The sequence below is a fragment of the Stegodyphus dumicola genome, chromosome 7 (genome assembly GCF_044657685.1).
Source record: "Stegodyphus dumicola isolate Sdum_Otavi_A_Nest chromosome 7, ASM4465768v1".
Classification (NCBI taxonomy): Eukaryota; Metazoa; Arthropoda; class Arachnida; order Araneae; family Eresidae; genus Stegodyphus; species Stegodyphus dumicola.
The window spans coordinates 188,959,250-188,974,453 of record NC_140774.1 but is presented as its reverse complement, the minus strand read 5'-3'; the positions used below and the strand labels follow the sequence as shown (position 1 = coordinate 188,974,453).

General features: G+C 35.8%; 1 protein-coding gene across 1 annotated transcript in view; it reads right to left on the bottom strand.

Annotated features, from left to right (window-relative positions):
• The window catches only part of LOC118189630 (uncharacterized), a 50,331-nt gene extending 35,656 nt beyond the window's left edge, over positions 1–14,675 (bottom strand). Inside the window, exons 1-4 of the mRNA XM_085821176.1 lie at positions 14,627–14,675; positions 10,270–10,368; positions 8,583–8,624; positions 3,132–3,173 (exon numbers count right to left, since the gene is read on the bottom strand). Of these exons, the coding sequence (XP_085677302.1) occupies positions 3,132–3,173; positions 8,583–8,624; positions 10,270–10,359 (174 nt within the window). The 5' untranslated portion in view covers positions 10,360–10,368; positions 14,627–14,675. The remainder of the gene's footprint in view (positions 1–3,131; positions 3,174–8,582; positions 8,625–10,269; positions 10,369–14,626) is intronic.
• Between the last annotated feature and the right edge of the window lie 529 nt (positions 14,676–15,204).

The following is a 15,204-nucleotide window of genomic DNA, read 5'->3' as shown; positions in this document are numbered from 1 at the left end:
TATGCTCGTAGACCTGTCAGATGCTTTCCAATTACTGCAACTCACTGACGCCTGCGGTTAGCCTGGAGCAGAGAGCATGCATTGTGGACACCGCAGCAGTGGGCTTGTGTGATGTTTTCCGACGAGTCCAGGTTTAGCTTGCAGTTTGATTCTCGCCGGACTTTCATATGGAGAGCTCCAGGTAGCCGTTACCACCAAGAAAACATCATTGAACGACACCGTTATGGTGGTGCAGGAGTGCTCGTTTGGGGGGGAATTATTCTGGGTTCCAGAACTGACCTGCATGTTCAAATTGGAACCATGACAAGTCAAATCTATCGGGACGTCATTCTAGAACAGCATGTACGTTTGTTTCGGGCCGCATTGGGCGCACAATTTGTGTTTATGGATGACAACGCCTGCCCTCACCGTGCAAACAGCGTAAGCGAATGCCTTCAATCGTAGGATATCACCCGTATGGACTGGCCAGCATTCTCACCGGACTTGAATCCAGTAGAGCACGTGTGGGATATGCTTGGCCGACGAGTTGCAGCCCGTCAATCTCCTCCTACATGTCTACCGGAACTTCGGAGAGCATTGCTTTTTGAGTGGTGTAATATCTGTCAAGATCAGATCGATAATTTGATACTCAGCATGCCTAGGCGTTGTACGGACTGTATTGCATCGTCCTAGAGACATACAATGTATTAACAATCATACCAACCATGTAATATTGGTTTTTTGTAAATAGGTTTTTTTTTTGTAATTTGCTCCAGGGAGAAAAAATCGCTAATTTTTTTAATAATATCAAACGTATAGCATCTTTTTTTGCTCTTTACCTTTTGTTTAATAAATAAGCTTTACAAATAAGTCAAATTTGTTTTGCTTCTAACTCTTCCTTTGTCTGATTTTGCATTATCCTTAATTTATGGACATGAGTGTATTTACAAACATCCATTCCATCACTGGGATTCGAACTCGGGCCTTTCGGGTCTGTAGTCAGCTACGCTACCTACTATACTGATCAGGTGGCTCGATATCTTTAATCTCAGTGAAGTAAATTAGCTTTAGATCATGCATACATGTTTATGCTCATAATCCTGCTGACCGTAATTGAATAATAATTGAGATAAATAAAAGCTGTATGCAAGTTTCGTTTTTAGAATATTACTCATTTTTAAGAAATTAGGATATAGTTATAATAGCCTATGACGAAGCTTTGTGTGACTTGCCATATCGATGTTTTAAAGTTACTTGCGATTTCCCAAATTATGTCTTGAATGGCTCAAGCAGGTTATAAAGAAGGAATTATGAGACATAATTTATGCTTTTAGTTAAGCCACACATCTTTATTAGCTATTACGCAATACCTTTTTATCCCCTAATATCAGACTTCTTGAATTTTTTCACACCCTCGATATCTTTGTTGTTGTAATTAATACTGACTTGTCTGACCTATAGTCAGTCCAAGCTCACGAAATTCCTCATGGCAAAGAGCGCAAGATTACATCTGTCGTTGGCAACAGCCTTGAGCACCTTTCAGGTGACAATGCGATTCAGTTCAGTTCCGCCCCCAATTTTGACAGAGAACACCTGGAGGCCAGGATCCGAGGGTCTCTCTCCCTATCATGAACCTCTCGTGGTGACTTTAGGGTCCCGCATATCCCACATCCCCTATATTACAAAATGCAATTGAATGTTGAACACAGACTATTTCAACATACACTGGATAGCCAAAACATTATGACCACCTGCTCAATAGAGCCTTGCGCGAACTTTGGCTCGCAAAACAGCTACAACTCGCCTTGACATGGATGCCAGAAGTTCTTGGTAAATGACTGGAGACAAGTTGTACCAAATGTCTAAGCAGCGGTCACACGAAGTCCAGATATTCCGACACGGTGCTGGTTGAGGCTGCCGCTCCATGATATCCCAAAGGTGCTCTATCGGGTTAAGATCCGGCATGTTAGGTGGCTAGGACATTAATTGGAATTCATCTTTATGGTTCTGGAACCACTCTAACACAATTCGAACCTTGTCATGTGGGCGTGTTCCTGCTGAAAAATTCCGTTTCCAGTTGCGAAGACAGTTGATGTAAGGATGCAATTAATGCGCATTTATTTTCAGATTCTCCATAGCGTTCGTTGACTATTCTAACACAACTAAGAGTTCCAGAGTAACCCACGAGAACGTCCCTAAAAACTTAATACCGGCACCACCAACCTGTGTATGACCAGTTGTATAGAGGAGTGGGAGTAACTGTTTGTCTGGAAGACGGTGTACCTTGACAAAATTATTGACCTCATGAATGAGAAATCGTTATTCATCAGACCAGGCAACTGTCTTCCGCTTATTCATGGTTCCAGTCTCGATGTTCCCGGGCTCATTATAAACGTAATTTACAATGACACTTGGTCAACAGAGACATGCTCGTATGTCTCTGTTGTATGTCCCATATCCAACAGTGTCCGCTGAACTGTGTGTTCCGAAAGACTTGCACTTGGATCTGCATTGTATGGGCTTCCTGGGGCTGAATTTGCTATACCAAGCGGGACATGCTCCAACGTCCTTTTTCTTTGATAACTTGTGGACGTCCAATGTCTTCGCGTCTAGTTTCACCGTCATTTATCCACTTTGTATAAATACAACAACAGCAGATCGCAAGCAACTTGCCAGCCATGCAGTTTCGGGGATACTCGTTCCGAGACTTCGTGCCATTACTATCTGCCCCTCTCTCAAGTTCGCTTTTATCAGCAGATTTTTCCATCACTCGAAAAAGTAAATGCAAGAATGACTTCTTAACCCACTCCAAGTGTCTCGCTGTATGCCGTGATTAGCACGGCTTATTGCTGTGTTTTATTATTTTATTGCTGTGTTTTTATTTATTTACTGCTGTGTTCCTGCTGTCATAACGTCTTGGGCCTTAGACAAGAGCTTCAACAGTAGGTCCAGAAGGAGAGGATAGTATGATTTCTTACCTTCTCCAGCAGCAGTTAAATACTTTTCCAACTTAATCATGTACCCTTCACGTCATCCAAACGAGTTCATTGGAAAGAAAATGGGGGGGGGATGATCATAATGTTTTGGCTCTTCAGTGTAATCTGGCATAAGCAGTTAAATATTTAAATTCATCTAATAACTATGATACTTACATATCCTTGTAGCGCAAGAAAGGGGCAGTTGACACACTGGCTCTGCAAGAAAAAAGAAGGCGCTATATCATTGAAATTATTGGATAATTTACTCAAAAGCAATTCTTTTCCTATAAAAATTATTTTTTTATAATCTTCAACCCTCTGACTAACTGCTCTAAGTTGAAGCGCTGTTCACAGAATGACTGACCACATAAAAGAGATTTCACTTTTTTTCTCGTTACTAAGCAACGAGCAAGGTGTGAAGTTTCTGCGAGTGTTGAACATTTACGATAGAAGTACGAGTAATTTCCAAACATGCAACATGACATTGCAGTAAATAATCAAAGCCTCCGCCGAGGGCGCATTTGTACCGATGGCTTACTCCGGACGCACATATGCGTCTATAGGCCCCACCGATGATAGTTGATAGTTGACGGGGGACGTGTGCACCATCCCTTTACCGTAATGGTTAATTGGCATATGCAACACGTCCACCTCTATCTTGAGCCAGATGGGCCACACAGGCGCCTCGCACCATACACCGAAACCCAGCGACCAGGCCATCCAGGTGGCAGTCCAAAAGACCAAAGAAGCCCCCAGTAGCTTGCTTGATGCGTATATGCGCCCATAGCAGTCAAAGCATTAAAAACAATAAATATGCATATGTAATTAACTAAAAAACTCATTGGCGCAAATAGCCCTAATGCGCCAAGGCCTGTAGTGCCCCGAAATCTGCTTTCTTGATCGTGAACCCTGGGGTGCGTAAGCATATGCTCTGAACAAGTGGTCAGCTTGGTGACAGGATCCCCAGTGTTTAGTCCCCAAGGGAACTTGGTACTCATTTTATCGACTTAAGGGATTGAAATCAAGTGACGAAAGGCTGAATCGACCTTGCCCAGCTCGGGCTCGAACCCCGGACCTGTGGTGCTGCTGCGCGATGCGTTAGCAACTGCGCCACCGGGAATTTATGCATATGGAATTACAGATTGTTTTTTTTTTTTTTTCCATTAGTGGGCACTTAACCGACTTAGGCTTGGCCACTAAGACCGGAAGTGGTGGTCACTCTATAGTGGAAGCACCTAAAAGGTGGGCGGCCGTTACTTTCTATGAAGGAACGGACAATTATAGCCTTGCCTCCTCCGAGATTCGAACGGGCCTTGCCTTCTCCAGGATTCGCTATAGTAGCAGGCTCCCCAAAAAGGTATACCATCTGGACGGCAATTAAAGAGAGGTTATATTGCGTTTTTTTTCTACCACAACAGTCGCATATAATGAGACTATTTTATTATAGGTTATAATATTTCCTTGTTATAATGCTTTTGGATACTGGGTAGGATTTGTCCCAAACCTTTGTGGAATCATTAGGTGTTTATGAAGCATGATACGTGAAATATATGCAGTGCCGTCGCCGGGAATCTAACCCTGGACCTTTCGAATACCTGTCTGTCCAACTATTCCGGTTTTAATGGACCTTCTTATCTGCCTTTGAATGGCAACGCGAAATTTAGTAGAAAATCATTGATTTAGAAAACGCGAAGTGGCAATAATATGAAATAAAACTCTTTCTCGATTTGTTTTAACGCAACTTGGATGCTGCTGATGAGATGTTAGATTATTTTGTTTTTATTATTCCAATAAATTTCCAACAAAACTAAACTGAGGGTTGATTTTAAGTAGGAACACCACTGAACCACTGCATGTAGACTTTTAGATGCGGCCTTAAGATTCATCGTAGAACTTCGTAGGTGTACCGGACTTTGTCCAAGAATGAATTGTTCTAGGAAACACTGGTAGTCTTTTCAGTATTGGCATTTAGGAAACTCGCAGCATTAGTGGCTTGGACTCAAAGTCAGAAATATTTATAGTTTAATGAATTTTATGTATAATTATTAGATAACGATTCTACTTTTTTCGCAATAACATTCAAACTACCATAAACTATTTATCCATCTACTGTGAAAATTTAAAAGCTCCATAAAAATGATTGAACAAGGGGATTCTGATTTAATTAATAATATTGACTTCTACAAAATAGACTTATACATATGGACATTCTTTCACACTCTTCAAGACATTTACTTCTACGTATGAACTTCTGTATATGTTAGCATCACTTCAAATCTATACCATATCCACCTACTATAGGAAACATATGGACTTATATATAGACTTTATATTTTTATTTTATTACTTTATTAATTTTACTACATATAGACATTCTACATATGAACATTCTTCTACATATGGACTTTTACACATATTTATATGTTGACTTCTACATATGGACTTTTACACATATTTATATGTTGACTTCTACATATGGACTTTTACACATATTTATATGTTGACTTCTACATATGAACTTTTACACATATTTATATGTTGATTTCTATATACTCTTTATATTTTATTTTTAGTCCAAAGGGACTTTGTCTCTGAAGGATTATTGTTTTCGTTTTGCTATTTTGCGTCGGAACTCTATAAACGGCGGAACTCAAATCGTTGCCACCAAATACTATCGTCCTGTATTATATTTGAAGAAATTAAATAATGAAGAATCTGCATAAATGTATGTATGTTTCTCGCATTGTGATAAAACAACGGTACATAGAGCCATCCAATTTTGAGTGGCGTAATCCTACTGCGAATATGGGCATCTGAAAGACCAAATTTGAAATTTGGAATTTGTTTTATGATCGTTTTCCTGTTTTGTAAAACTTTAACGAATTTTTGATTAACAAACTCAAGGATTTCAAAACTAGCAATGGCAACGTTGTACAGAAAAAATATTTTTATCTCCAGCGATCGAGGCTGTGTATCGGAAATTCTAAAGATAGGCTCAGTTTAAAATTATTTTGCGATATTGCTCTTGAACTGAATTTTACGGTTTAAGTGCGAAGAACATGATATTTAATAAATAAAAGTTACTCACAAAATGTTAAAAAATGCCCTTTTGGACTTACAGTGGTGGCCAAAATTATGGACACTTTTGGAAATTTTTATGTTTTTGAACTTTGTATGCTTATAGAATATGTTACCTTTAGCAAAATGCAAACTTGTATATATCATTTTAAAGAGAATTTATTACTGAATTCAATACAAAACACAAAATTCAATTATTTGCAATACAAAAAGTTATATGTACTTTAATATAAATAAAAAACACAGTTAGGAAGTGGTTTGTAATGTCTAACTTTCCTGGCCAATCACTGTTCTTGTTCTGAGAACCAATCAAATGTTAGTAACTGTCAGTAGAAGCTGACATCATGTTTACACTTGAAACTATTCATTATTTTGCTTTGTTCTGTAGAAGGAGGACCTGTTTCTTATACACTGCAATTACGAGTAGGAATTTTTCTAAAAATTTTTAATATTTAGTCAAAAAGCAATGACGTCAAATAAAAGAGCAGATTGTACACCTAGAAAGAGATCTAATATTATTGTGTTACAAGAAAGTGGTCTTTCCTATGCTGAAATTGCAAGACAGGTGGGTAGTTCAGTGACTACATCTGGAGTCCGAAAGTTTTGTTTACGATATCAGGAGACAAATTTAATAAAAAACAAAGAAGGAAAAGGCTGAAAAAAGGTGCACCACATGTACTGATGACAGAAGAATAAAAAGACTATGTCTCCAAGATAGAAAAATGTCATCAGCGGCCATCAGAAGTGATCCGAATGATGCTGGCCTTTCTGTCAGTTCAAGAACAATCAGGAGAAGATTAACGGATGTTGGACTGAGAGGTAGAATTCCACGAAAAAAAGCCTTATCTTAATTTTCAGCAACGAAAACAAAAAGATTACAGTGGGCAAAGGAACACATTAATTGGACCGATGATCAGTGGTCACAAGTTATATGGCGTGATAAAACTAAGATATTGTTATTCGGTAGTGATGGGCGAAAATATATAAGACGTAGAATAGGAGAAGAGCTACATCCTGACTGCATTCAAGCAACTGTGAAGAACCCAGTTAGTGTTATGATTTGGTCATGCATGTCAGCAGATGGTATGGGTCGCCTTCATGTCATCGATGGGACACTGAATGCCAGAAAATACATTGACACTATCCTAGAACCAAAACTTCTACCTTCCATCAGAGATCTCTTTCCCAACAATGCTTCGTTTATTTTTCAGCAGGATTCTGCCCCTTGCCACACGGCCAAAATATCGAAAGAGTGGTTTCGTACAAAGAGCTTTAAATTGTTGTCATGGCCAGGAAACAGTCCTGACCGCAATCCTATCGAAAATTTGTGGCACCGTTTGAAAAATCTTGTTCGAAGGAGGCGCCCATCAAATAAAAGGAAACTAATTGTTCCCTGGCATCCTGTAATAACGAAAGAAGAGCTTAAAACTCTTGTCAGCTCAATGAAAGGTCGATGTGAAGCTGTAATAAAAAATAAAGGGTACCCTACTAAGTACTGATAACTCACTGCAATCATCACTATCTAATGTATATCAATGACTATTATCGTTTAACCTTTTTTTTTGTATTGCAAATAATTGAATTTTGTGTTTTGTATGGAATTCAGTAATAAATTTTCTTTAAAATGATATACACAAGTTTGCATTTTGTGAAACGTAACGTTTTCTATAAGCATACAAAGTTCAGAAACAAAAATTTCCAAAAGTGTCTACAATTTTGGCCACCAATGTAATTTAAAATCTGAAACTTTTCAGATTTTTTTTTTAAATATATATATATATATATATATATATTTAAAAAAAAATCTGAAAAGAAAAACAAATATATATATATATATATATATATATTTGTTTTTAAAGTTATCTAAGTTGAAAGTTATATTATGTATTCAACATTTCTAATTACTTAAGTTTTGTACATTAACCAATTATAATGTAACATGTACACTAAATTGTTTTAATAAATGCCGCTGAGTTTCAGATGGTGGACAGTACCCATCAGTAGAGCATACAAGCCTAAAGTCTAAATGATGGTGAGAATGCTCCATTGATGGTCTTCTGTAGGTTACTCACGAAAAAGTTCTCCATTCTTTAGCTAAAAAAATTTGGGGTCTTACCTTAACGTTTGTCACCTTAACATGGGCAACCAATGTTTCGGGACTGCCTATACCACCGTGGAAAGGTTAAGTTACGTTAACAATGACAATGAATAAACACTTTTATATATTCTAAAACTCAAAACGTTTTCCGCTAAAAAGTACATTTTTGAAAAAGTACTCTTATCTACTGAATAATGTTATCTATCAGACAGGTGTTTGCAAGCGCAAATTAAAAAAAAAAAAAAATTAAAATCTATATATATTCTTTTGTTTCACAAATATCAGGAACACATGCAATCCATAACTTATAAAATATAGGATTTCAGAGCGGTAAGAATCATGTGTAATAACCATGTAAGTAGGAATTCTCTGTAAACAATTTTATACCGTCAAGCATCATAATTTAATTCTAGATACGAGTGATATAAAAAAGCACCAAATTTACTTACAGGTACAAATGCACTAGTGGACTGGTAACATATACGATACACCTAAATAAGTAGGAAAAAAATACAAATATTTAAAATGCATATATATACACACAACAACACAATAAAAAAGAACTGTTAATCGAAATCAATATTTTAAAATATAACTAACACTATGGATTTTTTAACTGATAGTTATCGTTAGAATAATCAAACTTTGCTTAAATCAAATAGTATGTAATAAATTAAAAACACACGAAATTCATTTTAACTTTATCCATAACCCCAATAATATTTTAGTGTTACTATAAAGATTGAAAAGAACTTTCATAATTTCATTTAGATTTAAAATTAAGTTTTAAATAAAAAAAATTAATGAAGTATTCATATAATTTTTTTTTCATTTAAGAATCGTTAAAATTGATTCACTTTAAAAGCGCATCAAATTTAATAGATGTCTATATACACTGCGAAAAAAAATACATCTATATCTCCCATTTCCCTGTGCCAATTGACGAAATTCAAACTGCTTTTTTCATGTCTCGATAGCGCGATTTAGGATGTATATTAGATTTATATACACCATTGTTCCAACATAGGTATTTTGACACAAAATTGGACTTTTTCTGAAAAAAAAAAAAAAAAAAAAAAAAAAAAAAAAAAAAAAAAAAACCGCTTTTTTTCCATATTTCGATTCTACTTTTCAAATTATGCCTAAATATTAAATTTTGTAAAATTTGATGCAAAATTTACGGAGAAATTCACAAATTTATCTTGGCACATTTTTTTACTTTGCGCCAAGAATAATTCATTTGGCGAACTTCTTAATATATGGCAACCCATTTTCCTTTCCTTTCCATTGTGCAAGACCGGAAAAAACGTCACGACGTTCCTATCTTTTTACATGAGCAGAAGAAAAGTCACATCGTTCCTCCTTTTAAATAATTTTAACAAAGTGTCTAAACCACATTTGATGTTTTATCGCTTTCAACAACGATACCAAATTTCAAAACGCGCCAATATATACATTCACGTATATCTTCGGAAATATTGAATAACAAACTGCAATTTTTCGCAGGTAGGCTTAGAAATACGTTTACTATAAGATGATGTAAAAATTTTATAGATTATAATTAAAAAATGTTTTTGAAAAATTTATAAAATTTATTTAAAAATAGAAATTTTAAAAATAAATCATAAAAAATTGGCGAATTTTATTTGGAATGAGCCTAAAGTTCGAAATGTGTTCGTAGAATTGAAATATTGAAAAAAAAAAAAAAAAAAAAAATGGTATGTTATTTCAGAAAAGTCGGACTTTGTGTGAAAATATCTATATTAGAACAATGCTATATATAAATCTAATACATATCCTAAGTCGCGCCTTCGAGACATTTTTTTTTCGCAGTATAAGTTAGACGTTTTTTTCGGAAAAAATCTAATTATCCAAATTTTTGATTATCCGAATGGGGTCCCGTCCCAAGTGATTAGAATAAATGGAATTCTGCTGTGTAACTATTTAACAATATTCTGCAACTCTGATTATATCTCCGGTGAAGAAAACAAACGATAGTTTAGCATTTAATATCCTTAAGTTGACGATTATAAATGTATATTTAATAGAATATTTAACAGGACAAATTCCTTAGGTCCTTCTTATAAAATTAAGGAAAACAAAGCATTTGAAGATACAAAATGTTATAATACTTACAACGAGTGGTATCAACAAACTTTCTGTAAAGGCTAGAACAGCAAAGGAAATTACACTCCATTTACTTAAACAGGTCACTTTATTTTCCATCTTTCGTTCCTGAAAAGAAATTTTGCACTTACAAACCGATATATGGAATCATAATACAGAGGCTGTTCACACATATTTTAGACGATAATGTATTCACAAAACTAAATTACATAAAATTCTTGTGTTTTAAATATTCTGTTTGACATCCCTTATTCTGAACTATCTTTCGACACCGCAATTTCCAGGATAATAATGCCTTTTGAAGTGGCAGAAGAGATATTCTATCCCATTCCTCCCGAACAGCTTTCCTGTTAGGGTTTTGGGACAACGTTTGGATAATGCAGTTTTTAAAAGTCAGAAAGCACAAAAATCCATAGGTGACACATCCGGAGATTGAGTAGGGATATCAGTGAAGAGTATGGCCTTGATACCAGTTTTTTGTTCCATTACTTTTAGGAAATTTACAGTGGATTTTGATGTGTGACTGCTAGCTTTGTCCTCATGGAGTCTCACAGATGGATGGCACTGTGGGTAAAGCGATGGTATTTCATTCAGAAAAATTGGCGATAAAATATGTTCCTGATAGTATTTGGAGTTAATCTTGACATTTTTTCGCACTCTCTTTATTTTTAACTTGCTGTTATAAGAAAAACCAGCAACAATCATGAATCCCTTAGAAAAACTTTTTTTCGATTCTTTGAACCATGTACTTAAATTTTTTCTCCTTTTTTATGATAATAAATGGCTCTTTTTATGTTACAATCATTTAAATACACCCATGCTTCATCTATTGTGACAATGGTTTTCATTTTTCTTTGGATAATTGTTTCTCGTATAGAATTCTGCAGCGTGTCCTGCGTTGAGCGATATGCTTTGGAAGAAGACGATGCACATTGCGTTTTTTCGCTTTCTTAAGATTTAAATCAACGTTTATCATTTTGTTTACAGTGGACACCGAGCATTTTAATGATTTTGCAACTGTCCTTTGACTAGGGGGATTTTCTTTTAACATTAAACAACGTAATTTTGCAATAGTCGAAGATGTCCGTTTTTTCCTTGGATACTTGTTTGGAATTTTTGTCCCACTTGAGGCTCCAATTTGACGTTTTTTTCCTTTCTTGTTGATGATATTACCTATCGACGCTTTAGATATCACAAAACCATGACTCTCACATCGGTTTTGGATAACTGAGTATGCATATTTCTCTTCGGAAAGAGCGTAAATGTAGTCTTCGAACCACTGCTTTGTTAAATTCGCCATTTTGAATAAAAACAAAACTTTCGAGCCACAGACAATAATTTTGACTTTTAAAAACATAGTACAATTGCAATTACTTCTTTTGCAGCAAACAATTTTTTATTACCGCTTACCAAAATCGTCTAAAAAATGTGCGAACAGCCTCTGTATACCAAAACTACACGTAGCATTCTCTCTTAGAATACATTTACTTAATTTACATAGTATGACATGAAAAATGGCAGTTAAAAAGAGTTCTATATATACTACCTCTAGTTATATGAATTGTAAACTGCAACAACATTTGATAAATCAGTTACTGTTTTATAAACTTCTATTTAATTTATAAAGTCACGTATTCTTAGGTAACAAACTAACAAGCTTTAAAAGACTGTATGACGGTCTTATTGACGACACGAAGTAATAAACTATAAAACTGTAAAACCCAAAATGGTTCAAAAGCTCATTTCAGTATAATCAGACAGGTGTAGTTTAATTGTAGAGAAGATTTCAGATGTGTATCTACAACAGATTTTGAGAAAGGGTGTATCGAAAATGGCCAATTTAACATTGTCGGTATACGGGGCTCCGACTCCCCTTGAGTTCATTCAATATAATTTCGCAAATGGGCCCTCACCTGGGCGTACACAAAGCCAACACTTCTGGCTTAATTAAAACAGATAACGAAGAACTTAAAATAAAATTTAGTAAGTTACTTTTTATAAACTTAGTTAGTTTGTAGAGATATTAGATATTTTTTTGAAAGCAGACGAGAGGAAAAATAGCAAACGTCTTCGCCTGGGAATCGAACCACGGACCTCTTTAATACCGGCTTAGTGTGCAGAACCAATACACCGCGAAGGCACGCTAGGAAAGTGGGAGAAATACCTTATAAGTTTATAGAGTCTCGTTACCTTAGGTAACATAAATTAACGAGTTTGGAAAGACTGTATGAAGAATTATCCTCAGGACTTATCGACGACAAGAAGTCAGAAGAATTCTGTAAAGAACCCTTATTTTATTCATGTACTCGTCATTCAGTATAATTTCAGAGACTTAGATGTACACAAAGCCAACCTTTCTGGCTTAATTCTTTAACGCGCAGGAAGGCTGTGACTTGTAGAAATTGGCGAAAGCAAGCTTAATGGCTAGAAGCGCTCGACGTCACAGAGATTCGATCGCTAGTAATTCACGATAGCAATGTGGCCTTCAAGCAGACAAAACACGCTCTCTAAAATGGTCTTTCAAAACCATCTCTTATATATTACTTCTTTCTACCTCATCTTTATTATATATATAAGCAGCTAAAGTGTGTGTCGCCGATAGTTTATTGTTGCCACTCGGAAAAATTAGCGTGGAAATTAACGTTTCCGCAGTTAATCTCTCTGCCGATTAAAGTCGTACGAAGATGAGAATGGTATCTATGGATTCGGAGAATTTTTGGAATCCCAGGATACGCGTCTCGAACTTCAACTCGGCGCCGTTCCGTAGATATTCCAGAGAAAAGAATTTGGCACGTAGCCAAATCCCTCTAATAGGGAAAACCCAAGAAAGAAAATGGAACATGTACGGAAAACGTAAGGAAAAGTTAGTTTTTAATTAATATCTCGGCTAATTAAAGTCCCAAGAAGACGCGAATGGTCAAAATGGCTTGCCACGGACCTGCGGAATCCAACGGTGTGTTTCGCTAAGCCCGGGAGCCAGCTGCTTAGGAGAAGATGATGTTATTTCACCTCATATATATATGCAGCTTAAGTGTTTGTTTGTCACCGATAGTTTATTGGTTGCTTGCCTAAATGTACTAGCCAATGGGGTGAAGTTGCCGTTTCAATTGAGACGTAGTCAATTTTCTGTAAAATTTGCCTTTGGTATGACCATCCATAAGTCTCAGGGCCAAACGCTCAAGCGTGTTGGCATTTTTTTTTTACCTGATCCTGCATTTGGACAAGGGCAACTTTATGTTGCCTGTTCAAGAGTTCGTGAAAGAACGGACGTAAAATTAAAAATAATGGATGGTCCTCTGCAAGGCGGGCTTAAAAACCTCGAATTGGGCTAATTGGCCATTTATTGCAATTCTTTGTGTATAATTTCTTTGCCTTTAAATATTTTTGATTGTTTGCGTACATAAAATGTAGTTTTTTGATTAAAAAATTATTCTTTTCTAATTCCATTTTTGTTTTTAAAGTTTATATTGTTTTGTAGTTATTACAGTAGGTTTTTTTTCGCGTTAACCTTTACCGCTTTAGTATTGTCTTATTGTTTATACTCAGTGTAACTTTTTACACTGGAACTGCAGTATCAAATGTACTTTAAATTACATTAACGAATTTGAAATTTCCTCTTCTATACAATATATATGTTACCGTGAAAGACCGAAATTGAAGAATGTCGACTTTCACCGGAGAATATCAACATTCACCAAATACGTCGGTGAAAGACCGAATATTTCACTACATTTTTGTATATTCGGACCCTCACCGGTGTATGTCGACAATCACAGATATGCTCTGGTGAAAGTCGAAAAGAGAGGTCATAAAGTGCCATAACAGTTTAAGTTGTTGCAGTAAATAAGATTTGAATCACATAATTTAGTAAGTTTTTTATTACTGTTATTTTATTTTCTCATTTAGAACGTACTGTATAATTAAGTAAGTTTTTAACTTCTATTATTTTCCTTTCTCATTTTGAATGTATCGTGTGTTTTAGGTTCTCATGTTCTTAAGTTCTCATTTCAAGTGCGTTTATTCGCGACTGAATTACGGAGAAGAAAATATAATATTGTTATATGTTCAACATTCACCATTAGTACATGGTGAATGTCGACATTGACCGGTATAAGTCAGAAATAAGAGTATTTGGAAAATATTTCGGACATACACCAAGGGACTATGTGAATGTTGACATTCACCGGTGAAAGTCGACATTCTCCAGATTTCGGTGTTTCACCGTAACATATATACACATCTTTACAGATATCACAAAAGATATTCTAGGCCTTGCCGGTTAAAGGGAAGAATTAGCGATACAGACAGAGCGAAACAAAATCCTTTAATACAAGTTCCTTTAAAAGGCAAAGTCTAAGTTACTTACTTCAGATCCAAAAGGTGAGCTTTCGGAAACTTTCCGAGTTATCCTAGAGTGGATGAACAGGTCAACAAATTGATCTATCTGTGTAGCGAACCAACTCTATAAAGCTTCTCACACCCGTGACAGGGTGTTGAAAATTCGGCGTGGGTTTCGTAGCGCTTCGCTGATTTCCTTTTGATATGCGACAAAAAAATATGTTCAAATTTTATTTGGCCACAAAAGAGAGATAACAGTGAATCCAAACAACTACCGGTTATACATAACGTTTAACAAATGATATCCTCTGCTACCTAATTCCCTCACGCTTGCTGGAAAATGCTTGTGAACTTGAGTAGCGAACGTGACGGTGCTGATAGTATTGATATTTGCATTTTCTGTTTTACTTTCTTGCGTTCGCAGAATGTGTGGTATTCAAGTGAATGACGAACTAAGTGGTTCTCCAATGAGTCAATGAGGTATTTCACTTTGACATCATATGTACCATTTCATGATTATTACAGGAAAATTACGGGAAAGTGGGACACGATTATTGGTGGCTAAAGGCTAACGAAAAGCCAGAGGAAGATTGGGAATAAACTGAA